The sequence below is a fragment of the Carcharodon carcharias genome, chromosome 14 (assembly GCF_017639515.1).
Source record: "Carcharodon carcharias isolate sCarCar2 chromosome 14, sCarCar2.pri, whole genome shotgun sequence".
Taxonomy (NCBI): Eukaryota; Metazoa; Chordata; class Chondrichthyes; order Lamniformes; family Lamnidae; genus Carcharodon; species Carcharodon carcharias.
Window position 1 is genome coordinate 50,645,804 of NC_054480.1, and position 25,485 is coordinate 50,671,288.

Sequence of the window (25,485 nt, forward strand, 5' to 3'; positions counted from 1 at the left end):
TGGTTTCCAGCATCCGCAGTTTTTTTGTTTTTATTCATTTATTTCTATTTGTGCCGTCAACTCATCTACCTTGATCATCGTTCACCTCTTCACTACACTGCACCTCTGCTCTCTAATTTCTTCTGATTTTTTAAACTTCCCTTCAATTGAACCCCCCACCCCACCAACAACTATTTAGTTTAAAGTCCTATGTACAACCCTAATTATATGATTCACCAGGACACTGGTCCCAGCAGGCTTCAAGCTTGTCCCAATGGAACAGCACTCTCCTTCTCCAGAACTGGTGTCAGTGCCCCATGAATCGGAACCCATTTCTCCCACACCAATCTTTGAGCCACGCATTTACCTCTCATCTTATTTGCCCTATGCCAATTTGCACATGGCTCGGGTAGTAATCTGGGGATTATTACCATTGATTCTGCTTTTTAATTTAGCCCCAAACTGCTCGTAGTCCCTCAGCAAAATCTCTTTCCTAGCCCTGCCTATGTTGTTGATACCTATGTGGACCTTTACAACAGGATCCTTCCCCTCCCACTCCAAGTTCCTCTCCAGCCCAGAAGAGATGTCCTTAACCTTGTCACCCGGAGGCAACACAGCCTTCAGCACACTCTTTGCTGCAGGGAACAGTATCTATTCCCCTAACGATGCTATCCCCTATTACTACTACATTTCTCTTTTCTCCCCCCGCTTGAATTGCACTCAATCACGGTGCTGCAGTCAGTTCACTCATCTTCCCTGCAGCCTGTGCCCTCGTCCACACCAGAAGCAAGAACCTTGTACCTATTGGACAAGGGCACTGGCTGAAGCTCTTCCAAAGTTAAATTCTAGATCCCCATACCTGCCTCACTCGCAGTCACACCCTCCTGTCCCTGACCACAGTCCAAATTTGAGGGGGAGAGTTACCTGAAACAGTGTCCAGGTAACTCTCCCCCTCCCTGATGTGTTGCAATGTCTGCAGCTCAGGCTCCAGCTCATCAATTCTGAGCTAAAGTTCCTCGAGTATCCAATACTTGCTGCAGATGTGGTCACTGTAGATCGCGCCAGTGTCCACCGGCTCCCACATACTACAGCTGCAACACACTGCCTGCCCAGCCATCTCTATTTCATTAATTCATTTGGATGTTTATTAGTTAAAAAGTGAATTTAACTGTAACCTTCAGCTGTAATAACGTCTCCTGATTTAAACCACTTGGCCAATCAAAAGAGACACGGAAGAGAGACCCACCAATTGCCTACCTGTTTTCCTTTGATGTCACACTTCAGCCTTGACAGGTAGAACAGATTGAAGGGGCTCTGCCGCTGGTTTTTATCTCCCGTCGCCGCTGCCCTCCTTATGCAGGTCCGCTTTCCGTGTGCTCAGGTAGGAAGAAATTAGACAAGGGGAGAAAAAATGGGCAAGTGGGAAGAAATGAGTTCTGTGGAGCAAGAGGAGGTTGAATCAATTGATCTACCTTGGTTTTGCCATTCATGGATCTTAAAAAGGTAGAAGAAGTTGGTGCGAGATTGGGAGATAATTAATTTGATGCTGAGAAGATGAGGTCAGTGACAGTCTGCGAAGCGATGGATTCCTTGGCACATTGACTTTTGGTAATGTTTCCTGCGCTCACCTCAAACTGGAAAATTTCATCAACATTTTACCACTTCCCACCAGTCCCATGGCCCATTTCTTAACCCTCCCTTCCTCGACTTTTCTATCGCAATTTCTGGGTATAGGCTGTGGATAAGTGTCTACTGTAAGTCCATTGACTTCCACAACTACTTGAACAACACTTCAGTGAGGATCCTGTCAGGTCATATCTCTCCTGACTATACCTTCTTCCATACCATTGTTTCTGATATGTCTTCCCATTTCCTCAACCAAGAATACCCACCACCATGATTGATAGGACCTTGAATTAATTCTGTCTTATTTACTGTACTTCTGTTCTCTTCCCCCTTCCCTCGCTCCCAAAACTGCAAAAGGATTCCCTTTGTCCTCACCTCCCACCCCACCAGTCTCCAATTCAACAGATGGTTTTCTGCCACCTCCAATGTGGTGCTATTACCAAACATATCTTCCCCCTCCCCTTCCCTTCCAGCATTCTGAAGGAATTGTTCCTACTACATGCCCTGGTCCATTCCTCAATTAACCACAGCACCCTCTCTCCTTCCTATTGTACCTCCAGTGCAAGTACAGGAAGTACAATATTTGCCCTTTGCCTCCTCCCTTGTCACCAACCAAAGCCTTAAACAACTCTTCCAGGTGAAACAGTGATTCATTTGTACTTTGGGTTTAGTATACTTTTTTGCCGTTCATGATGTGGCCTCCTGTACACTGGGGGAGACAAAATGCAAATTAGTTGGTCACTTTACTCAAATATGCTCAATCTGCAAGCCTGTCATTTTATTCTCTGCCCCACTCTGACCTCTCTCCTTGGCCTCCTATGTTGTTACAATGAAACTCGATGATCATCACCTCATTTTCTGACTAGGCACTTTACAACCTTTTGGACTCCACGTTGAGTTCAACAATTTCAGATCATGGTCATTTTTCTGGAAAGTTGCTTATAGCAGAAATGGTGGTTGACAATCTTAACACTCCAATAACCTGATTGTTCCTATGCTTCCTAGGTAGGAGATATGGTAAACTACTTTCCGCCTTCACGTTATTCTATCCACTGCCTCAGGCATAGACACAATTTTTCACCACCTGATCATTTTGCAGTTATCGTATCTGGGTTTCAGGCCTGCTTTTTAACATGAATTAAATGCATAAAAGTACAATATAACAACAGAGCTGAAGTTCCTACATTAAAACTAATTGAGTGAAGAAAAGTAGGAAACATAGCATTGAGGGAAATTAGCTCTATTGATCAAATTGGCAGCTCATATTGAGGTAGCTAATTGGCATGAGTTGTCAAGTCTAAATCCGGAAGGAATCCAAATGTGTTACAGTACAGGCCCATCATTCATTTAGTTACTTTGAAAGAACTATCCAGTAAGTTCCAGTCTCCTACCCTTTCCCTATATGCTTTACATATTTTTCTCTATTTATTCACACCCTTTTTAATAACTGTAAAGAATTTAGCATCAACCATTGTTTCCAGTGGAGTATTTTGATCTTTTCCAGCTTCTGTATATAAAAAAAAATTACTATCATAAAGTCATTACTTGCAAGTATATTTGTCTATCCAATTTCCTTTGGCATCATTGATCATCTCCGTTTCCACCATCTTCATAGGCAGTGGGTTACAGGTCATTTAACACTTATTGCAAAAAAAAAACTCACTGGTATAATTGCCATGTTTTCTCTAGCTTCCATTCCTATAATTATCGCTTCATTATTTTCAGTACTAATTTATTTTTACATCTTCCTCTGTCTGTTAACCTATTTCCTCCTGGAGTCACTTACTTTTTATCATAGTTATCCAATTTTTTGAGTTGTCTGGAAAGTTTAATATTCTCCTTGCATCAAGACATCATACCCCACCCTCTTACCCCAAACCATAATTTTTTTAAAAATTATTTTATGCAATGTTGGTGTCACTGGCTCGGCCAGCATTTATATTGCCCATTCCTAATTGCCCTTGAGAAGGTAATGGTGAGCTGCTGCCTTGAGCCATTGGAGCCCATGTTATGTAGGTACACCCACAGTGCTGTTAGGGAGGGATTTCCAGGATTTTGGTGGTGGTGTTCCCATGCATCTGCTGCCCTTGTCCTTCTAATTGCTAGAGGTTGTAGGTTTGAAAGTTGCTGTTGAAGAAAAGGAGCCTTAGTGAGTTGTTGCAGTGCATCTTGTAGATATGCACACTGCTGCCACTGCATCAGTGGTGGAGTGAGTGCATGTTGAATGTGTTTGATGGCATGCCAATCAAGCAGGCTGCTTTGTCCTGAATGATGTCAAGCTTCTTGAGTATTGTTGGAGCTGCACTCATGCAGGCAAGCGGGGAGTATTCCATCACACTTGCATATGGTGGACCGGCTTTGGGGAGTCAGATGGTGCATTGGTCTCTGTAGAATTTCCAGCCTCTGACCTGCTCTTGTTTCCACAGTATTTATATAGCTGGTCCAGTTCAGTTTCTGGTCAGTGGGAACCCTTAGGATGTTGATAGTGGAAGATCCATTGATGGTAATGCCGTTGAGTGTCAAGGGGGAGATGGTTGGATTCTCTCTTATTGGAACTGGCCGTTGCCCCTGACACTTGTGTGGCGCCAATGTTACTTGCCACTTTTCAGCTTAAGCCTGAATATTATCCAGGTCTTGCTGCAAACGGCCGTGGACTGCTTCAGTATCTGAGGAGTCATGAATGGTGCTGAATGTTGTGCATTCATCAGTGAACATCCCCCAACCCCCTCACCTTCTGACCTTATGATGGAGGGAAGGTTATTAATGAAGCAGCTGAAGATAGTTGGGCATAGGGCATGAGCCTGAGGAGCTCCAACAGTCATATCCTGGGACTGAGATAACTGACCTCCAATAACCACAACCATCTTCCTTTGTGCAAGGTATGACTTCATCCAGCGGAGAGTTTTCCCCTTGATTCTCGTTGACTCCAGTTTTGCTAGGCCTCCTTGACTCCACACTCTTGTCAAATACTGCCTTGCTGTCAAGGGCATTCAGTCACCTCACCTCAAGTTCAGTTCTATTGTCCATGTTTGGACTAAGTCTGTATTGAGGTCAGGAGCTGAGTAGCCCTGGCATGACCCAAACTCAGCGTCAGTGAGCAGGTTGTCTGAGTAAGTGCCGCTTAATAGTACTGTCGATGACCCCTTCCACCACTTTGCCAGTGATTGAGAGTAGACTGAAGGGGCAGTAATTGGCCAGGTTGGATTTGTCCTGCTTTTTGTGGACAGGACCTACCTGGACAGTTTTCCACCTTGCCAGGTAGATGCCAGTGTTGTAGCTGTACTGGAACAGCTTGGCTAAGGGCACAGCTAGTTTGGGAGCACAAGTCTTCAGTACTATTGCTGGAATAGCATCCGGGCCCTTGGCCTTTGCAGTATCCAGTTCCTTCAGCCGTTTCTTGATATCAAGTGGAGTGAATCAAATTAGCCGAAGACTGGCATCTGTGTTGCTGGGGACCTGAGGAGGAGGCCGAGATCTATCATCCACTAGGCACTTCTGGCTGAAGATTGTTGCAAATGTTCCAGCCTAGTCTTTTGCATCGATATTCTGGGCTCTCCCATCATTGAGGATGGGGATATTTTTGGAGCCGCAACAGTTGTTTAATTGTCCACCATTGTCCAGAACTGGATGTGGGAGGACTGCAGAGCTTAGATCTGATCTGTTGGTTGTGGGATCACTTAGCTCTGTCCATCACATGCTACTTATACTGTTTGGCATGCAAGTAGTCCTGTGGTCTAGTTTCACCAGGTTGACACCTCATATTTAGGTATGCCTGGTGCTGCTCCTGGCATGCTATCCTGCACTCTTCATTGAACCAAGGTTAATCACCCCAGTTTGATGGTAATGGTCAAGGGGAGATATGCCAGGCCATGAGTTAAAGATTGTAGTCGAGTATAATTCTACTGCTGCTGATGGCTCACAGCACTTCATGGATGCTCAGTTTTGAGTTGCTAAATTTGTTCAAAATCTATCCAACTTAGCACGGTGGTAGCACCACACAACATGATGGAGGGTATCCTCAATGTGAAGGTGGGACTTTGTCTCCACAAGGATTGTGTGGTGGTCACTCCTACCAATATTGTCATGGATAGGTACATCTATGACAGGTAGAATGGTTAGGATGAGGTCAAGTAGATTTTTCCCTCCTGTTGGTTCCCCAACCACCTGCTGCAGACCCGTCTAGCAGTTATGTCATTCAGGACTTGGGCAGATTGATCAGTAGTGGTGCTACCAAGACACTCTTGGTGAAGTCCTCAGCCCAGATTACATTCTGTGCCCTTGCCACCCTCAGTTCTTCCTCCAGGTGGTGTTCAACATGGAGGAGCACTGATTCATCAGCCGAGGGGGCAGTAGCTGGTAATTAGCAGGAGGTTTCCTTACCCATGACCTGATGCCATGAGACTTCATTGGGTCCAGAGTCACTGTCCTCTACTCTTTAACACTGGCTAACAGGAACAACTTACCTTAACCAAATCTGCCATAATCCACTACATCTCTATCTGATCTCCCCTTAACCGCTTTTGTTCACCCTTTGTATTTTGTTAAATTGACACCCAAACAGTAGAAGTAGTCCTTCTCTACTTAGTTTGCCAAGACTCCACCAGTTTTGATTACTGGTATCTGTCCAATTATTTTACTGACGCTCTCTGTCCTAATGAAAAGAGCCCCACTTTCTTTCAGTGCTCCTCATGGTAACATTATGGTACATCCTTTCCTCATTCTCTCCATGGGCTTGACATCTTTCCTAAAGCAGGGTGCTCAAAATTAGGCATCATTTTAACTCTAGTCTAACCATTGATTTGTACTGATTTAGCATTAAATTGTTGTTTTGGGATCTCTGGTCAGATTTATAAAACCTGTCTTTTTTTAAACTGCCAAATAATCCATTGTTCCGATTTCAGAATTATATGTGTACTTGAGCCAAGAGATCTCTCTGCTCTTCATTTATCACCACTGTTGTCTGCATTACATTAATTCTACATCTTCCTAAATCTTTTGACCTATGTTCTCCTAAAGTCAGCCAATTTTTTGTTGTCTGCAGATTTTGAATATTGTTCCTAATACCCAAGTCTAAAACAACTATTAAAAATGTACAGTGACTTAACATTGATCCCTTACTGGACAACATGGTTTACATCATTCCCCACTCTTCTGTTCTTTAGACCAATTCGTATCCAAGCTCCCACATTCTCGAATAACATGCAAATCAATTCTATTCAAGAGCCCCTTATGTATTACTATCGTGATTATGCAACTGCTGCATTTTCTTCATCAATGTGTTGTAGCTTTCCTTAACCCTTTAATTGTCAAACATTACTTACCTTTTACATGTCATTGTTTGCTGTCTTTAAATAGGCTATTTCGTCAGTTTTATCCTATATGGTCTCTAGAAGCTTATTCACTATTGATATTAGGCTGGCCTGTCTATAGCTACCTGGCATATTCCCCTCTCCCATCATGAATAGTTGTGCTATATTGGCAACATTCAATCATGTGACATCACTTCATACCCAAAATATTTGAAAGATTATGTTTAGAGTCTGTTTGCTCTCCGCTTTCCCTCGGCAGTCTAGGAAGTACACCATCAAGGCCCAACGTCCTTTCTACTTGAGTTCCAACAAGGTTTTTCCCTCACTTTCTACTACTAGTTATCCAATACAGTTGATCATCTGTTCTTGTCAGCTTCCATGTCCAGTGTCTTCTCTCTTCTGTGAAAACTAGCACAAATGCTTGTGCTTCCTTTATCTGTAATCAGCCATATCCTTTCTTCAATATATCCTTTTAGAATTGACTAGAGTTTTTAATAGAGATTTAAAGGAGATTTGAATCTGTTTATTAAAATGATTGCCTTTGAAAAAAATTTTTATACTAGAAAGCAAGATGCTAGATTCAAAACTCACGAGGCTGCTTTCTTTTGGTCGTGCTGCTGCTTTCTTTTGGTCGTGCTGCTGCTTTCTTTTGGTCGTGCTGCTGCTTTCTTTTGGTCGTGCTGCTGCTTTCTTTTGGTCGTGCTGCTGCTTTCTTTTGGTCGTGCTGCTGCTTTCTTTTGGTCGTGCTGCTGCTTTCTTTTGGTCGTGCTGCTGCTTTCTTTTGGTCGTGCTGCTGCTTTCTTTTGGTCGTGCTGCTGCTTTCTTTTGGTCGTGCTGCTGCTTTCTTTTGGTCGTGCTGCTGCTTTGTGCACTTCTAAGAAGTAACTGCATAGAAAGCTTGGAAATGTTTTATTTCATTTCCATTAAGCCTCAAACATATCTATCCAGAAATAACCATGTTTATTTAATGTTAGCTAGTTTGACAATAAGAATAGCTTTGTCAAAATATAAAAAGAGTTGGTTCACTTTTAATAGCAGAAAGCATTAATGTTAGCACAAGATAAAGCCAACTTTTATAAAAATTTCCTTTCAATTCTAGGTAAAATGTGCACGGTATTGGCCAAGTAAAGAAGAAGTGGACATGATATTCGCAGACACAAAATTCAAACTAGCATTGATCTCTGAAGATGTAAAATCATACTATACAGTACGGCAATTGGAAGTGGAAAACCTTGTGGTAAGTGCATCAGCAGATGTTGAATTTGGGAATTTTAGCTTTTGAAATATAACTCCGTTTCTATTATATAGAACTCATGGGTAATAGTATTAGCTTAATTTCCATAGGGGAGACAAAATATCAGTGAAGTATTTATATTAGACACGCTTCTATGGTATTTTAGGGCATGCAAACTTTCACTATAGTTTTGCTTTCTCAAGACCACCAAATTAAAAGGATTTCTCATGTCCATGGATAGAGGCATGGATGCGAAGGTAAAACAAAAGGAAAGTGTGAATGTGAGATTTTTTATATAATCAATCGCCTAATGGAAATGATTTCTTCAATTAGAACTAATCAGTAAAAAAAAGTTGAATTTGTAGAGTCTTTCATAACCTTAGGGCATCTTCAAATCACCTTGCATCCATCCAATTACTTTAGAAGTGCAATCGTACTTTTATAGGAAAAGGCACATGCAGGAAGGCCCCACAAAAACATTACTCTATAAAAACCAAAGTATCTAGCTTAACTTTAACATCTAGGTAAATTTGCAATAACACACCTTGGATAATGAAGCAGAAGATCCTTTATTTAAACAGTTGCTTGGTAGTACTAAAGTTGTATTTCTTTTTGATGTGTATTCATCAAGACAGACGCAAGAATGCCAAATTTCAAAGGAAGCAACAATTTATACTGCTGCCTTCTGCGCTGTAACCATTTTGATTCAATATGCCATCTATGCCAACACAAGTTCCTTCTATGAAGAAATGGAAGTTGCTACATGTAGATATCATGATTTTTCCATTAATCCAAGCTAAAAAATGGTTCAAGTATCAGCAGAAATTCTGGACCTGAACTTCAATTGGAACCTTTTTCAGTTTGTGAGGCCAATGCTCAAATAATGGCTTAGTTTGTAGCATCTCCTGAATCAAGGTGTAGCTGCATGCATCATGACAGAGTTGAGCACGTCATCTAGCTGACACTTCAGTGCAGCACTGATGGAGTGTCACATTGTTGCCGTATAATTAATGAAGCATTAAATGGGAGAAGCAGGGAGTTCTCTCTCTGTTTTGGTCAACATTTGTCCTTGGCAGCACCATCAAAACAGTTGGCCATTTCATCTAATAACTATTGTGGTACTTGCCTGTGCACAAACTAGTTGCTGTATTTGCCTATATAAATGATTACACTTCAAAACAAATGATTTTTTAAAATAATCCTTTTTTCGGATCTAAGCATCGCTGACAAGGTCAGCATTTATTGCCCATTCCTAATTGCCCTTGAGAAGGTGGTGAGTTGCCTCCTTGAACCGCTGCAGTCTGTGTTGTAGGTACAACTAAACTATATCATCGAAGGAGTTCCAGGATTTTGACCCAGTGAGAGTAAAGCAGCGGCAATACAATTCCAAGTCAGGATGGTGTGTGACTTGGAGGGGAAATTGCAGATGCTGGTGTTCCTTTGCACCTACTGCCCATGTCCTCCTAGGTGGTAGAAGTCGTGGGTTTGGGAGGTGCTGTCGAAGAAGACTTGACCAATTGCTTCAGTGCACCTTGCAGATGTTAAACACTGCTGTCACTGTACACTGGCGGAGGGAATTAATATTTAAGTCTGTGGACGGGGTTACAATCAAGCGGGCTGCTTTGCCTTGGATGGCGTTGAGCTTCTTCAGTGTTATTGGATCTGCATTCATCCAGGCAAGTGATGCATATTCCATCATACTCCTGACTTCTGTCTTATAGATGGTGGACAGGCTTGCTTTTTCTTTTGAGGAGTCATGAGGTTTGTTATTCCCCACAAACTTTCTAACCTCAGAATCTGCTCTTGTAGCCACAGTATTCATATGACTGGTCCAGTTAAGTTTCTGGTCAGTGGTAACCCTCCCAGGATGTGTTAGTGATGGCTGTGTTTTTGAATGTCAAGGGGAGAGGATTGAATTCTCTCCTGTTGAAGGTGGTCATTGTCTGGCACTTGTGTAGCACCAGTTGACTGTTCCTGGGGAGGAAAGAGACAGCGATGTCTAGGAAGGGAATTTCAATGTTTATGGCCGAGGCAGCTGAAGGCATGGTCGCCAATTGTGAAGCCTTTAAAATCTGGGAGTCTCAAGGCTAGAATTAGATGAATGCAAATGTCTTGTGATGTTTTGGGGTTGGATGAGATTAGATTTTGGGAAGGGAAAGGTCATTGGAGGATTTGAAAACCAGAATGAGACTTCTAAAATCGATATGTTGCTTGCCCAAAGCCAGTGTAAATAAGTGAGTTCAGGGTTGATAGGTGAATTGGACTTGGTCCTAGTTAGGACACTGGCAGCAGAGTTTCGTGTGACATCAGGTTCAGTGGATAGAATGTGGGAAGCGTCAGGAATGCGTTAGAACGGTCAAGTCTAGAGTTAAAAGGCATGGATGAGGGTTTCAGCAGCAGATGAGCTGAGGTGGGACAGAGTTGCGCAAGGTTACGGAGGTCAAAGCAGGTAATCTTCATACTGGCATTGATATGTGTTCAGAAGCTAAGCCAAATGTGCTTTACCTTTGTCTTTGAGGTTTCCAAATTGTGTTTTAAATTAATAGTTCCAACTTGCTTTTAAAATTGTGCAAGCTTTTAGTTTTCACTCATTTATATTCCTATTTTGACTATGCTGAAAGGCAACAATGTACAGCAAAACTGATCCCAATCTGTGTTTTGACATGGTAACTGGAAGCAAGCATCTTGCTAGATGTTTATAGATTCTTATGATCGGATTGTCAGAATCAGGCCTGACTGCAGTAAGTTATAGAATCTCTCCAGAACATGCTAATTGTCACTGTGGTACATGTCCATGGGTGGCATACTTCATGCACAAAACTAATGAAGTACATTTGAAGTGCTTTAATGTAGCAAACGCAGCAGCCAGTTTTTGGACAGCAGCAGCAGTGTAGTAATGATCAGCTAATTGCTTTTTGTGATATTGATTGAGGGATAAATATTGGCCATGACACTAGGGATATCTCCCCTGTTTCTCATCGAATGGTGCCATTAGATATTTTACGTTCAGCTCTGTTTAATTTCTCCTGCAAAATATGACAACTCTGACAGTGCAGCATTCCCTTGATAAAAGTATCAGCCTAGATTTTTGTGCTCAAGTCTCTGGAGTGAGACTTGAACCCACAGCCACTTTCGGAAGCGAGGGAGCTACCAACTGAGGCACAATTGACACACACTGGTGAATGTTGGGAAGCTGTTTAACTATGAAGGGAAGCACGACAGAGTCAAACCTTACCCTTACTTGGCCTCAATGTAATCACTTTCCAATAAGGGATATTAGTTAATGGTCAGAAGTGAAAATCCTGATTTTTTTTTTTTTTCTTTCCTCGTTCCCTCCCCTAGCTGAATGGATAAAACCAATTGCGTTGTCCCAACTAATATTGAACTTATCATTATAGAGCAGGATTGAAACCAGAGAAACCCTTGACCTGTATGGCTTAATACAGTGCTGAGCCCTGCAATTTATCAAATATTTAGTAGATAATTCTGTTGTTGAAGTAATATTTCTGTTTATAGTATTGAAAATTGTTGAAACTGGTTTTGAATTTCATGTTATTGCTACTGTGTCTGAATATCTGTGGTTTGTTTGGTTGAGATGCAGTTGTCATTGGGTAGTTCACTGAATATCTTGTGGCGTGTGTCTGATGGGACTTTTATTTCCAAAACTAGAGTGATCAATAATAGTTCCCTCTGACTTCTATTAACATAATGAATTAGTTATTTCCAAAGAAGTTTGTATTTTCGAAGATGTGTTGAGGGTTAAAAGCTTTTAATAAGAAAGAGATCATATGGAATGGTACAATGCATTGACTAATTTATTCCTCCATTATCACTTTGCTTATGTAGACCAAAGAAACCAGGGAAATTTTGCACTTTCATTATACCACATGGCCTGATTTTGGAGTTCCAGAATCTCCTGCTTCATTCCTTAACTTTCTGTTCAAAGTGAGGGAATCTGGCTCTCTGAATCCTGAGTACGGACCTATTATGGTTCACTGCAGTGCGGGGATAGGACGATCTGGCACTTTTTCTCTGGTTGATACATGCCTCCTCCTGGTAAGTAGATCTTAATATTTTATTCTGATTTCCTACTGAATTCTGGACTTGGTCTTTAAAATGTATTTTGCCTTTTCAACAAAAACTCAGAGGTTATGACTACACACATGGAAGGAAATTTATTAGTCAAATAATGTACTTCTCCTTCTGGACGCAATTGGCATAAACAGCTGACTTCCTATACTTAATTACATCCAGTACTTTTTCTGAGAATTATCAGACAGAAAAAGCTTTCAAGAAACCCGAGAGAAAATAAGGAGATAAACAACTTGAGAAACAGCTGCTTAAAAGAATCATTTCTGTTATAGAATCTATCTTTACTGAAGGAAATTTATTTGTTTCCTGAATTATTTCTGGAGAAAGTATTGCTACAAGCTCAGAATTTCGGCTAGTGAATATTTATCCCTGCAAAAAGGTTGTCAATCCAGCTGTCACTTTTTGTTATAAAGAAAAGTTTTTTTAAGAGGTTGATGCACAGCCTAAGGCTTACAAATGTTTTATTGCTTTCTAATTTACCTCAGGAATTCAGAACTAAAATTACTTGATTCCCATAGGGCATAATAGCAGCCTCAAAGCAACTGCTCCTTTATAGCTAAGCATCGCAACCATGCTCCAGATTCCGGACAAATAGCAATGACTTACTCTTCACTTCACTTACTGCCTGAAGTGCCACATTTAACGTAGATATATAGGTATAAAGACTAATTTTGAAATTAACACCCAGAAAAATACTGAATTCAAATTATTCAAATGTTCTTTATAGGGCATTGATCAATGTAGCGGAGATTGATTGTGTTTGTGTAACTATTCACATTCAGGTGGTCCACCGTCACTGACTCACTCCTCACCCCACACAAACACGTGCTCTCACATGCGCCTGTGACACGTGTGCATGTGCACTTACGCAAAGAAACTGTAACAAGCAGTAAGGATATTTTGTTGTCCCAAAAGGGTCAAATAAGAATGACTGGAACTGTGTGACTCAAACTGTGATTTTCTTGATTTAATACTAATGTTTGACTCATTGGCAGATGGACAAGCGGAAAGATCCTTTGTCTGTGAATATTAAACAAGTTTTATTAGAAATGAGGAAATATCGTATGGGCCTCATTCAAACAGCTGATCAAATGCGTTTCTCCTATATGGCAATTATTGAAGGGGCAAAATTCATTATGGGAGACTCCTCTGTACAAGTAAGTACTTAACTTTGTTCATTGATTTGACTGTTAACAGCAAAGGATGAGATTGCATTTATATAGCACTTCACAGGAAAGATCAAAGCATTTCATGCCCAACAAGATAATTATTTTTGGAGTGTTATGTAGACAAATACAACAACCAGTTTATGAAAGTTAAGGTGCCACAATAGCAACTAAGATTGCTGATTATTTTAGTGGTGTTAGTTGAGGGATAAATGTTGGCACTTCTCTAGTTGCCTTCAGGCAGTGCCATGGGATCTTTTACACACAGCTGAACAGGCAAGTGGGGTTTCACTTTAACAGGCTTCTGAAAGCGCAGCACCTCCATCAATGCTACATTCCCTTAATGCATTGACATTGCTCAAGTCTGGAGTAGAGCATGAATTTGCAATCTTCCGACTCTAGCCCAAACTGGTACTAACAGCAGAATTTGGTTTCGAAACCAAAATATCAGTTAACTTACACAAAACCTTACATTTAATTGTTAATACATAGAGAAGTTTTGTGTGTTATGTTGGGTTTTCAGTAATATATACAAATGCAGATAAATGGTATGACAAAGTAATAAACATAATATTATTGGTGTTTTAGTTATTGTTAAATACTTTATGCATATGGCAAACCCTGGTCAACACATGACCAACCGAAAATGCTATCTTTATGAAGTTGCCTCACTGAATAAATGAAGTGGCTAGCCTCTGCTCTGCATTTACTTCTGTTGCATAGCAGAAGTGAAAATTCATCATACCTGGCATAGGGGGACCAGAATTCTACTCCCTCAATGGAATGATCATACAAGCCCTTCATCCCAGGAATGACCTTACAGGGAAAGGTTGAACAAATTGAGCCTATACTCATTAAACTTTAGAAGAATGAAAGGGATCTTATCAAAACATATAAGATCATGAAGGGACTTGATAGGGTGGATACCAGGAGGATGTTTCCTCTTGTGGTTGAGACAAGAAGTAGGGGACACAGTTTAAAAATAAGACATCTCCCTTTTAAGACGGAGATGAGAAGAAATTTCTTTTGAGGATCGTTGATCTGTAGAATTCTCTTCCCCAGAAAGTAGTGGAGACTGGGTCATTAAATTTATTCAAGGTTGAGTTGGATAGATTTTTGATGGACAAGGGACTTAAGTTGGGGGGGGGTGGTTGCAGACAGGAAAGTGGTGTTGAGGCCACATTCAACTCAGCCATGATACTGAATGGCAGAGCAGGCACAAATGCCAAATGCAAAAACAGAATTACCTGGAAAAACTCAGCAGGTCTGGCAGCATTGGCGGAGAAGAAAAAAGTTAACGTTTCGAGTCCTCATTACCCTTCGACAGAACTTGAGTTCGAGTCCAAGAAAGAGTTGAAATATAAGCTGGTTTAAGGTGTGTGTGTGTGTGTGTGTGTGTGTGTGTGTGTGTGTGTGTGGGGGGGGGGGGGGGGGGGTGGGGTGGTTGGAAAGAGAGAGAAGTGGAGGGGGTTAGTGTGGTTGTAGGGACAAACAAGCAGTGATAGAAGCAGATCATCAGAAGATGTCACCAACAACAGAACAAAAGAACACATAGGTGTTAAAGTTGGTGATATTATCTAAACGATTGTGCTAATTAGGAATGGATGGTAGGGCACTCAAGGTATAGCTCTGGTGGGGGTGGGGAGAGCATAAAAGATTTAAAAATATTTAAAAATAATGGAAATAGGTGGGAAAAGAAAAATCTATATAATTTATTGGAAAAAAAAACAAAAGGAAGGGGGAAACAGAAAGGGGTTGGGGATGGAGGAGGGAGCTCAAGACCTAAAGTTGTTGAATTCAATATTCAGTCCAGAAGGCTGTAAAGTGCCTAGTCGGAAGATGAGGTGTTGTTCCTCCAGTTTGCGTTGGGCTTCACTGGAACAATGCAGCAAGCCAAGGACAGACATGTGGGCAAGAGAGCAGGGCGGAGTGTTAAAATGGCAAGCGACAGGGAGGTTTGGGTCATTCTTGCGGACAGACCACAGGTGTTCTGCAAAGCGGTCGCCCAGTTTACGTTTGTTCTCTCCAATGTAGAGGAGACCACATTGGGAGCAACGAATGCAGTAGACTAAGTTGGGGGAAATGCAAGTGAAATGCTGCTTCACTTGAAAGGAGTGTTTGGGTCCTTGGACGGTGAGGAGAGAGGAAGTGAAGGGGCAGGTGTTGCATCTTTTGCGTGGGCATGGGGTGGTGCCATAGCAGGGGGTTAAAGAGTAGGGGGTGATGGAGGAGTGGACCAGGGTGTCCCGGAGGGAGCGATCCCTATGGAATGCCGATAGGGGGGCTGAAGAGAAGATGTGTTTGGTGGTGGCATCATGCTGGAGTTGGCGGAAATGGCGGAGGATGATCCTTTGAATGCGGAGGCTGGTGGGGTGATAAGTGAGGACAAGGGGGACCCTATCATGTTTCTGGGAGGGAGAAGGCCTGAGGGCGGATGCGCGGGAGATGGGCCGGACACGGTTGAGGGCCCTGTCAACGTCCATGGGTGGAAAACCTTGGTTAAGGAAGAAGGAGGACATGTCAGAGGAACTGTTTTTAAAGATAGCATCATCGGAACAGATGCGACGGAGGCGAAGGAACTGAGAGAATGGGATGGAGTCCTTACAGGAAGCGGGGTGTGAGGAGCTGTAGTCGAGATAGCTGTGGGAGTCGGTGGGTTTGTAATGGATATTGGTGGACAGTCTATCACCAGAGATTGAGACAGAGGGGTCAAGGAAGGGAAGGGAAGTGTCAGAGATGGACCACGTGAAAATGATGGAGGGGTGGAGATTGGAAGCAAAATTAATAAATTTTTCCAAGTCCCGATGAGAGCATGAAGCAGCACCGAAGTAATCATCGATGTACCGGAGAAAGAGTTGTGGAAAGGGGCCGGAGTAGGACTGGAACAAGGAATGTTCCACATACCCCATAAAGAGACAGGCATAGCTGGGGCCCATGCAGGTACCCATAGCCACACCTCTTATTTGGAGGAAGTGAGAGGAGTTGAAGGAGAAATTGTTCAGCGTGAGAACACGTTCAGCCAGACGTAGGACAGTAGTGGTGGATGGGGATTGTTCAGGCCTCTGTTCGAGGAAGAAGCTAAGGGCCCTCAGACCATCCTGGTGGGGGATGGAGGTGTAGAGGGATTGGACGTCCATGGTGAAGAGGAAGCGGTTGGGGCCAGGGAACTGGAAATTGTTGATGTGATGTAAAGTGTCAGAGGAATCACGGATGTAGGTGGGAAGGGACTGGACAAGGGGAGAGAGAAGGGAGTCAAGCTAACGAGAAATGAGTTCTGTGGGGCAGGAGCAAGCTGAGACGATCGGTCTACCGGGGCAGTTCTGTTTGTGGATTTTGGGTAGGAGATAGAAGCGGGCTTTTGCCCACATGTCTGTCCTTGGCTTGCTGCATTGTTCCAGTGAAGCCCAACGCAAACTGGAGGAACAACACCTCATCTTCCGACTAGGCACTTTACAGCCTTCCAGACTGCATATTGAATTCAACAACTTTAGGTCTTGAGCTCCCTCCTACATCCCCACCCCCTTTCTGTTTCCCCCTTCCTTTTGTTTTTTTTCCAATAAATTATATAGATTTTTCTTTTCCCACCTATTTCCATTATTTTTAAATATTTTAAAATCTTTTATGCTCTCCCCACCCCCACTAGAGCTATACCTTGAGTGCCCTACCATCCATTCTTAATTAGCACATTTGTTTAGATAATATCACCAACTTTAACACCTATGTGTTCTTTTGTTCTGTTGTTGGTGACATCTTTTGATGATCTGCTTCTATCACTGCTTGTTTGTCCCTACAACCACACCAACCCCCTCCACTTCTCTCTCTCTTTCCCCCCCCCCCCCACACACACACACACACACACACACACACACACACACACCTTAAACCAGCTTATATTTCAACTCTTTCTTGGACTTGAACTCAAGTTCTGTCGAAGGGTAATGAGGACTCGAAACGTCAACTCTTCTTCTCCGCCGATGCTGCCAGACCTGCTGAGTTTTTCCAGGTAATTCTGTTTTTGTTTTGGATTTCCAGCATCCGCAGTTTTTTTGTTTTTACAAATGCCAAATAGCCTACTCCTCTAAGTCCTATGTTCCTATCTATCTTTTGTCTTGCTCTCTTTATCTTCAACAGTTCTTAAAAGAAATGAGTGAGCAGCCTCAACTGCTTTCCTAAATAGCTTTACAAAGCACAAAGCTGTCTAAAACCTAATATGAAATGGATCTAATTTAACAGTCTCACTTCAGGCACAGCAGTGGTTGGCATAGGAAATGGAAAATTCATTTTGGTTTTGAAGAAGATACTGATGTGCCTGGGGTTATGCTGATATGGCAATGTGTCAGCATTCTATTTGAAAACTACAAAACAAGTGAGTGACTGAAAACTCTGTAGATGGTTGGTTGGGTTAGTTAATTGGTGTGGATGGAGCCTGCAGACCAGGAAGGTCCTGGGTTCAATCCCTGGTGAATGTGTAGTTAGCTGGTCTCAGCTGAGCTATTAGTGGAACCACTAAAATTAGCCTTTTGTTGAGCTGTGTTGAAGAGAAATATCAACTGTTTCTGCATCTGATTCCTGCGCAGTGATCTCATTCTGCTGGGCATTCCATATCTATGGATTCTGGTTAGAACTGGATTAGGCTGAACTGTACCATCCCCATTTTCTTAATGCCAGCTGTCTACATTCAAGCATCATGAATAGCTGCCTGTAATGATGAAATCTTATACAACATAAGATGGAGAGATCAGGAGAAAAGTAGAGGGAGAAAATACTTTGATCAATCAACTTGATTATCTTTTAAAGTTTGCTTTGTTAATTTAAGGAACAATGGAAAGAGTTGTCCAATGAAGATCTTGACCCACCTCCAGAGCATAGTCCTCCACCTCCACGTCCTCCAAAAAGGGCGACTGAAACACCCAATGGAAAAACACCAGCTCACAGGATATGCTTTACAGACCCAGATGAGAGAACGTGTAAAGAAAACATGGAAGAAATCCATGATGGCATGATGAACCAACTTACCAGGTCAAGATCGGAAAGGTATCTATAAGGACTCAGCCATCCTGACCAGTTTAAGACAATGTAAAATCATGCAAGTGGAAGTCATTATTGTATGTTTGAATTCATTCTGACATTTACATTATTCAAATTTGAAAGGTGTTTGCAGGGGGAAAAAGTTTAAATTTATCAGTGCATAATAAGTTCATGCTAAGTAAAAAAAAGAAACTGAAAAGCTGCCTTGAGGATATTAACTGAGCTTCCTGAATTTAGTCAATCATGAGTCAACAATTCTGCATTGCAACAGCATTGTTTGAAAGCATCCACTCAGTTAGGTGTGGGCAATTAGACAGAGTCAGTGAAACTATGTATTGCATTTGAGCCCAAAATAAAATTGATGCATTCAATAAGTATTTAAAGGTAAATAGTTTGACTTTTTTACCTGTTCTCTTGCAAATCAAAATTTGTACTTATTTTTCTACATGAGAAAGTGATTCATCTATTGTTTACATATCAATGATGATCCTGGGGAATCTAGTGCAATTGGCAAGGGAATTTGCTCAGGTCGCAACTGCGGATGGATATGACTGTACCAAATTGTCACTTCCTTTTGCAATGTTTTTTCATTAATTATAAGTTGTAGGAATTCCTTTTTTATTGAGCTAGCAATTGAGCCTTGGGCTGATGGTTTAGCAGCAACTTTGAAGCAAGGTAAAAAAGCAAAAGTGTCCAGTTCCTTTTACTTGTCTAAGTATAAAAATCACTTCCCTCGCTAATCTTTTTCTGAGTGAAAGTTTACTTAGTATTGTTCAGAATGGTTTAGTACGTTTATCCAACAAGTTTATCCAGAGAGTAAATGAATCAAGCTGACCAAGACAGGCCCGCGTTCAGTCTTCAGTCTGCTGGGATTCTGGTGGACTGAAAGGAGTGCTCCAATCGGTTTCAGCACCCCTGAGCTATGGAAGGGGAAATTTTGACCTGCACTTTTCCCAATTACTATCCAATAGTCCCTTTAGAAATACAATTGTGTGCCCATCAGTGAAGAGTAAAGTTGGGATTGGCTGTCATGCTTTCATGAAGGCATCATGACTGCCAAATACAAGGTATTGACCTGCATGATTTGCTGTGTATGGTCATATACCAGCTGGAGGTTGAGGGATTGGAATCCTTTCTGGTTGCAATATAGGGCAGAGTTGACCTGCAGTGCTCACAAAGTTTTCGTGGCAGTAATGGGAACCCTGCGCCATGGGGAGGCTTGTATTCCTCCCAGAGCTGTATGCGCTTTCTACCAAGAGAGTATGAAATGTAATAAAAACAAAAAAACTGCGGATGCTGGAAATCCAAAACAAAAACAGAATTACCTGGAAAAACTCAGCAGGTCTGGCAGCATCGGCGGAGAAGAAAAGAGTTGACGTTTCGAGTCCTCATGACCCTTCGACAGAACTTGAGTTCGAGTCCAGGAAAGAGCTGAAATATAAGCTGGTTTAAGGTGTGTGTGTGGGGGGCGGAGAGATAGAGAGACAGAGAGGTGGAGGGGGTTGGTGTGGTTGTAGGGACAAACAAGCAGTGATAGAAGCAGATCATCAAAAGATGTCAACGACAATAGTACAATAGAACACATAGGTGTTAAAGTTAAAGTTGGTGATATTATCTAAACGAATGTGCTAATTAAGAATGGATGGTAGGGCACTCAAGGTATAGCTCTAGTGGGTTTTTTTTTAATAATGGAAATAGGTGGGAAAAGGAAAATCTTTATAATTTATTGGAAAAAAAAGGGGGGGAAACAGAAAGGGGGTGGGGCTGGGGGAGGGAGCTCACGACCTAAAGTTGTTGAATTCAATATTCAGTCCTATTCAACAACTTTAGGTCGTGAGCTCCCTCCCCCATCCCCACCCCCTTTCTGTTTCCCCCCCTTTTTTTTTCCAATAAATTATAAAGATTTTCCTTTTCCCACCTATTTCCATTATTAAAAAAAAACCCACTAGAGCTATACCTTGAGTGCCCTACCATCCATTCTTAATTAGCACATTCGTTTAGATAATATCACCAACTTTAACTTTAACACCTATGTGTTCTATTGTACTATTGTCGTTGACATCTTTTGATGATCTGCTTCTATCACTGCTTGTTTGTCCCTACAACCACACCAACCCCCTCCACCTCTCTGTCTCTCTATCTCTCCGCCCCCCACACACACACCTTAAAAAAGCTTATATTTCAGCTCTTTCCTGGACTCGAACTCAAGTTCTGTCGAAGGGTCATGAGGACTCGAAACGTCAACTCTTTTCTTCTCCGCCGAGTATGAAATGTAGTCAGCTGAGCAGTGAGTAACAATGGACAGCAAACTGTGAGATGTTGTATCTCCAGCTCTAGCCTGGAAGGAGGCAAATGTGTAAAAGTTCATGGCCATGGTCACCCTCATGACCACTTAAAATGCAGCCCTCATTCAGCTGAGATTACAGATGTGACCGTAGGAGCAGAAATAGGCCATTTGGCCCATTGAATCTGCTCTGCCATTCAGTGAGATCATGGCTGATCCGATAATCCTCACTCCACTTTCCTGCCTTTTCCCCATAACCCTTGATTACTGATTAAAAATCTGTCTATCTCAACCTTGAATATACTTAACGACCCAGCCTCTACAGCCCTCTGCGGTAAAGAATTCCACAGATTCACCGCTCCCTGAGAGAAGACATTCCTCCTCATCTGTCTTAAATGGTGACCCCCTTACTCTAAGATTATGCCCTCTGGTCCTAGACTCTCCCAGAAGGGGAAACAGCCTCTCAGCATCCACTCTGTCAAGCCCCCTAAGAATCTTCTATGTTTCAATAAGGTCGCCTCTCATTCTTCTAAACTCCAATGAATACAGGCCCAACCTACTCAATCTCTCCTCATCAGAAAATCCTTCCAAACCTAGGATCAACCTAGTGAACCTTCTCTGGACTGCCTCCAATGCCCGTATATCTTTCCTTAGATAAGGGGACCAAAACTGTTCAGTGTTCTAGGTGTGGTCTAACTAGTGCCTTGTATAGTTTTAGTAAGACTTCCCTATTTTTATACTCCATTCCCTTTGAAATAAAGGCCAACATTCTATTTGCCTTACCTATTACCTGCTGAACTTGTATGCTAGCTTCTTATGATTCATGCATGAGGACCCCCCCACTCCCCCTTGTATACTTTCGTTCTCGAGGTACAGGTCACAGGGCAGCAGATGTGTACAACATGCTTTGTTAACATAGCATTCTGTTGTTAGTTATCTGAACGTTTGTATTCAATTCAAATGAGTAGTTGACATCACAAGGTGCAAGTTGTTAGAGAAGATCAACCAATTTATTACACTGGTCTAGTTTTGGACCGTAACTGGAAAAAAACTGGTAACGTGTACCTGGTCAATAAAGCTCTGTGGTAGAGTTGTTGATCATATTGTAATGAGTTTACAGGCAAAATAGGATATGGTTTCTATAATTGACAGTGTGCAAATGTTAGTTTATAGGATGTATTATACACTATAATGCATATAAGGTTGTTTGATTGCAAAGCTGCAGGGCTGGGTCTGTAGTTTCTGAGGCTGCATCGTAGGGATACGGTGATGTTTCTGGTGGGTTTGTAGGGATAAGATGATTTTCCTAGGGTTTATTGTTGTCTTGTAGTCCCGAGAACATAACATTCTGATTTCAAGGCCTTAAAAATTCAGGAGAAAGCAATAAAACTGCCAATTAGATTTTGTGTGATGTACATTGTGTTCTTTGTTGACAAATTAAAAATCTTCAGAAAACTGCATATCCTGTGACCCTAGCATATTTAATTCATAATGGCAGTGTTAATGCTAATTGTGCAATCTTTTATCCAAATCTGAAAAATGCCAATTATTTGAAATTCACAATATATCAGACGTACAAACCATCAATCAGTAATATAAAATATGTACTGTTCTCAATACTTTCCTTTTATATCCTTTTAGTTCAGAACCCGAACTTCGGAAGAGGCATATTGGAGAAAGTGCAGCTATGCCCACACAGACAAGAGAGCAGATGAATTCAGGAAGAAAAGAGGATGAGGAGGTGGAGGAGGAGAAAAGTCCTTGGTTACATTGGAAACCTTTTGTGGTTAATGTATGTGTGGTGACTGCTCTTGCAGCTGGGGCTTACCTCTGTTACAAGGCATGCTTCCATTGACAAATACCCTAGAGGATAATGTATGTATTATACAGTATAGTAAAACAAAATATTTGATGTTTTTAAAAGCTGGAGGGTCCATGTCTTAAGAAGCAAACCTAGTTTCTGAGGCTGGAGTTTGGTTGTGATTATGGAGATATGATGATGATGATGCACTATGGTTTGTTGTAGTTCCATGGTCCCAAGAGCATAACATTCAAATCTCAGGGCCTTGAATATTCAGGAGAAAGCAGTAAAAATGCCAAATAGCTCTTTTTTTTTTGTGTGTGTATGTGTGCGCGCGTGTGCCAGGGTAGGGAAGGGAGGGTGTTGTCCATTGCATTCTTTTAATGTTGAAAAATTAACTGTGTTCAGAAAAATACATGCCCTGTAACCCTAGCAAACTTAATTCATAATTACTTTGTTAATGTAAATTATGCCATTTTTTCATCCTAATGAAAAATGCCCAATATATTATTCTTTAGAAACAAAATGTAGCATTTATGTTAAACTTGTGCTTTATTGCCAACACCTTCCAATAGTCAAAAATGTCTTTTCTAACAACATTTGGGCTGCATCTGCGGTGAAATTGCATTAATCTTAGCAAAGCTTTGGCTTTACATTGTCGCTTTTATTAAAAAAAGGTCTGCTAAGAGGCTTCCACTGCTGCTCAGGGTATCCCAGCAAAATAGACCTCTTCAACTGTGTCTGTTAAACATTTTGCATTACACATGTGCTTGCATTCTTGCACAAACCATCTGAAAGCAAAGTGAATTAACTGGCTTTTAGCCTTTTCCTATTTAGTGACCATATAATGGGGTAGAGGTAATACAACAAATGCAGAACACTTCCACCAGCATTTTTTACAGCTGTACCACATTTAAAACTTAAACTGTTACACCTACAACTGAACACCTTTCACTCCATATTTATTTGTAACTGTAGTCAATTTTTTTAGCCACCAATGTATTAAAAATATAGCATTTTTCATCAGAGCTCATAGCAAAGTAAAATAAAATACCTCATGCCAGTACTGGAAGCTGACCACCACCTGTCCTGTAAAGCATAGGGTACCAGTACTTAAACTGAGGGAAAATTGTAAGTAGTCAGTATATAGTTTTGTTGTCTTAAAATGAAAAGAATTGACGTTTTTGGATCATGTATATCAAAATACAGGGATGCTAATAATATATGATAGGAAATAAGCGTGTAAGCTATAGAATTGCTTTGTTGAATGATCGTCAATGGCCTGGATGTATATTGTATCCTGGCAGTTGTACATTGAATACCAGTGTAGTAGAATGCATGCAGACTCCATTAGCATCATTAAATATGAAATTGCTTGGAAGATGAAAGATATATATCTTAATTGCTACTGTGAACATGTGTTGCAAATGTTGAAAATAATTGCATGATTGTTCTGGTCGGTGATAGTGGCAGTGGTTATGAGACAGACACTGAAAAATTAACCCTTCAGTGGTTGATTTCCATGATAGGTGTTTATATAAAAGCTAGCATACTTGTGTTTCAATCTATTATTGTGTGTGTGTGTGTGTGTGTGTGTGTGTGTGTGTATATATATATATATCTATATATCTATATATATATATATATATATATCTATATATATCATATATATATATCTATATATATCTATATATATCTATATATATATCATATATATATCTATATATATATCATATATATATCTATATATATATCATATATATATATATATATATCATATATATAGTTTTTCTAATCAGTGTAATTGAGATGTTTTTCACATTTCAAGTACATAGGATCTAGTTCAAACATTCCAAAATTGTCTCCAAGGCTTGTTCACATTTCACTTTCTGCTGTCTTAATCAGGACACAATTCCACAAGTGCTTAAGTTTGGATAAGGTCAACTTTGGAGGTATCTTTTTCCAGTATGGCTCTCAACTGTTCTCCTGCATCTTCATACAGGAATGTGACTGACTAATCTGGTGACTCCCTCTATTGCATACATTACCAGTTTTTTGTCTGATTTGATGCACTTTGTAGAGTTTCATCCAGAAAAATTTGCATTTTAAAAGCCTAGATCAATGTTAAGCTCTCTATTGGAGTATTATTCCAATTCTGTGTAGCAGAAGTGAGGTGTGAATAAACTCGGATTGTAAGATTTTAAACTAAAAGACTCTTGTATAATGTAGTTTGGTGTATGTACAGAAGAATTAAAAGGTGGGTGTATTGGTATACCTCTTAAATTACAAAAATGCTAAATAGCTGCTTTAATGTAAACAAGCTATTGAGCTGCTGTGCTTACATGCCTTAATTAAAAGTTTCCTTGGCTCTTACTCTTTACAGCATGGTCATACCAATAAGATAATTGAACAGATTAAATAATTAGATTGTGGTATTGAACATTTTGCACATTTTGATATTATGAACAGACTGTGGACCATGAATAAAATGTAAATTTTCGACAAAAATTATTATTCAAGGAGCATGTAATGTTTAGAAGAGTTGATCTTTAACAATTTTACGAAGGAGTTGTGCTTATTCTTCAGTTGGAAAAGGAGTAGGATGTGTGCATTGCTGAGCATTGCTGAAAAAAGACATGTCTAAGCTTTTGGTCTTGCACCCATCAGAGCACTCGCAAGAATACCAATATATTGGGACAGAACAACAACTTATACTGCGTGAAGAGAGTGCTGATTCTTTGATAAGTGGCATAATACACAGGCAGGCAGAACATGTACATAAATTGCGCCTGTTTCACCTCAAAAAAATAAGTGACAGCCAATTCGCTGAACTCATTCCTTAGGGCAATGCCTTGACCAATGTGGGTTCAACTGCCTGGGTTAAATGTCAAACAATGCTTGGCAGTTAACTGACAGTCACTATCACCGGTGAATTCTCCATGTCAACTTTTCTACTAATCAGAGTC

The 25,485-nt window shown here is 41.0% G+C and overlaps 1 protein-coding gene across 7 annotated transcripts in view; it reads left to right on the top strand.

Annotated features, from left to right (window-relative positions):
- Window positions 1-24,120, top strand: part of LOC121287145 (tyrosine-protein phosphatase non-receptor type 1-like) — a 129,870-nt gene extending 105,750 nt beyond the window's left edge. For all 7 annotated transcript variants that reach the window (XM_041204723.1, XM_041204725.1, XM_041204721.1 and 4 more), the window contains 5 exons: window positions 8,014-8,151; window positions 11,995-12,204; window positions 13,236-13,397; window positions 18,223-18,440; window positions 22,360-24,120. In XM_041204723.1, coding sequence (XP_041060657.1) covers window positions 8,014-8,151; window positions 11,995-12,204; window positions 13,236-13,397; window positions 18,223-18,440; window positions 22,360-22,573 — 942 coding nt within the window. In that variant the 3' untranslated portion in view covers window positions 22,574-24,120. The remainder of the gene's footprint in view (window positions 1-8,013; window positions 8,152-11,994; window positions 12,205-13,235; window positions 13,398-18,222; window positions 18,441-22,359) is intronic.
- The last annotated feature ends 1,365 nt before the right edge of the window (window positions 24,121-25,485 follow it).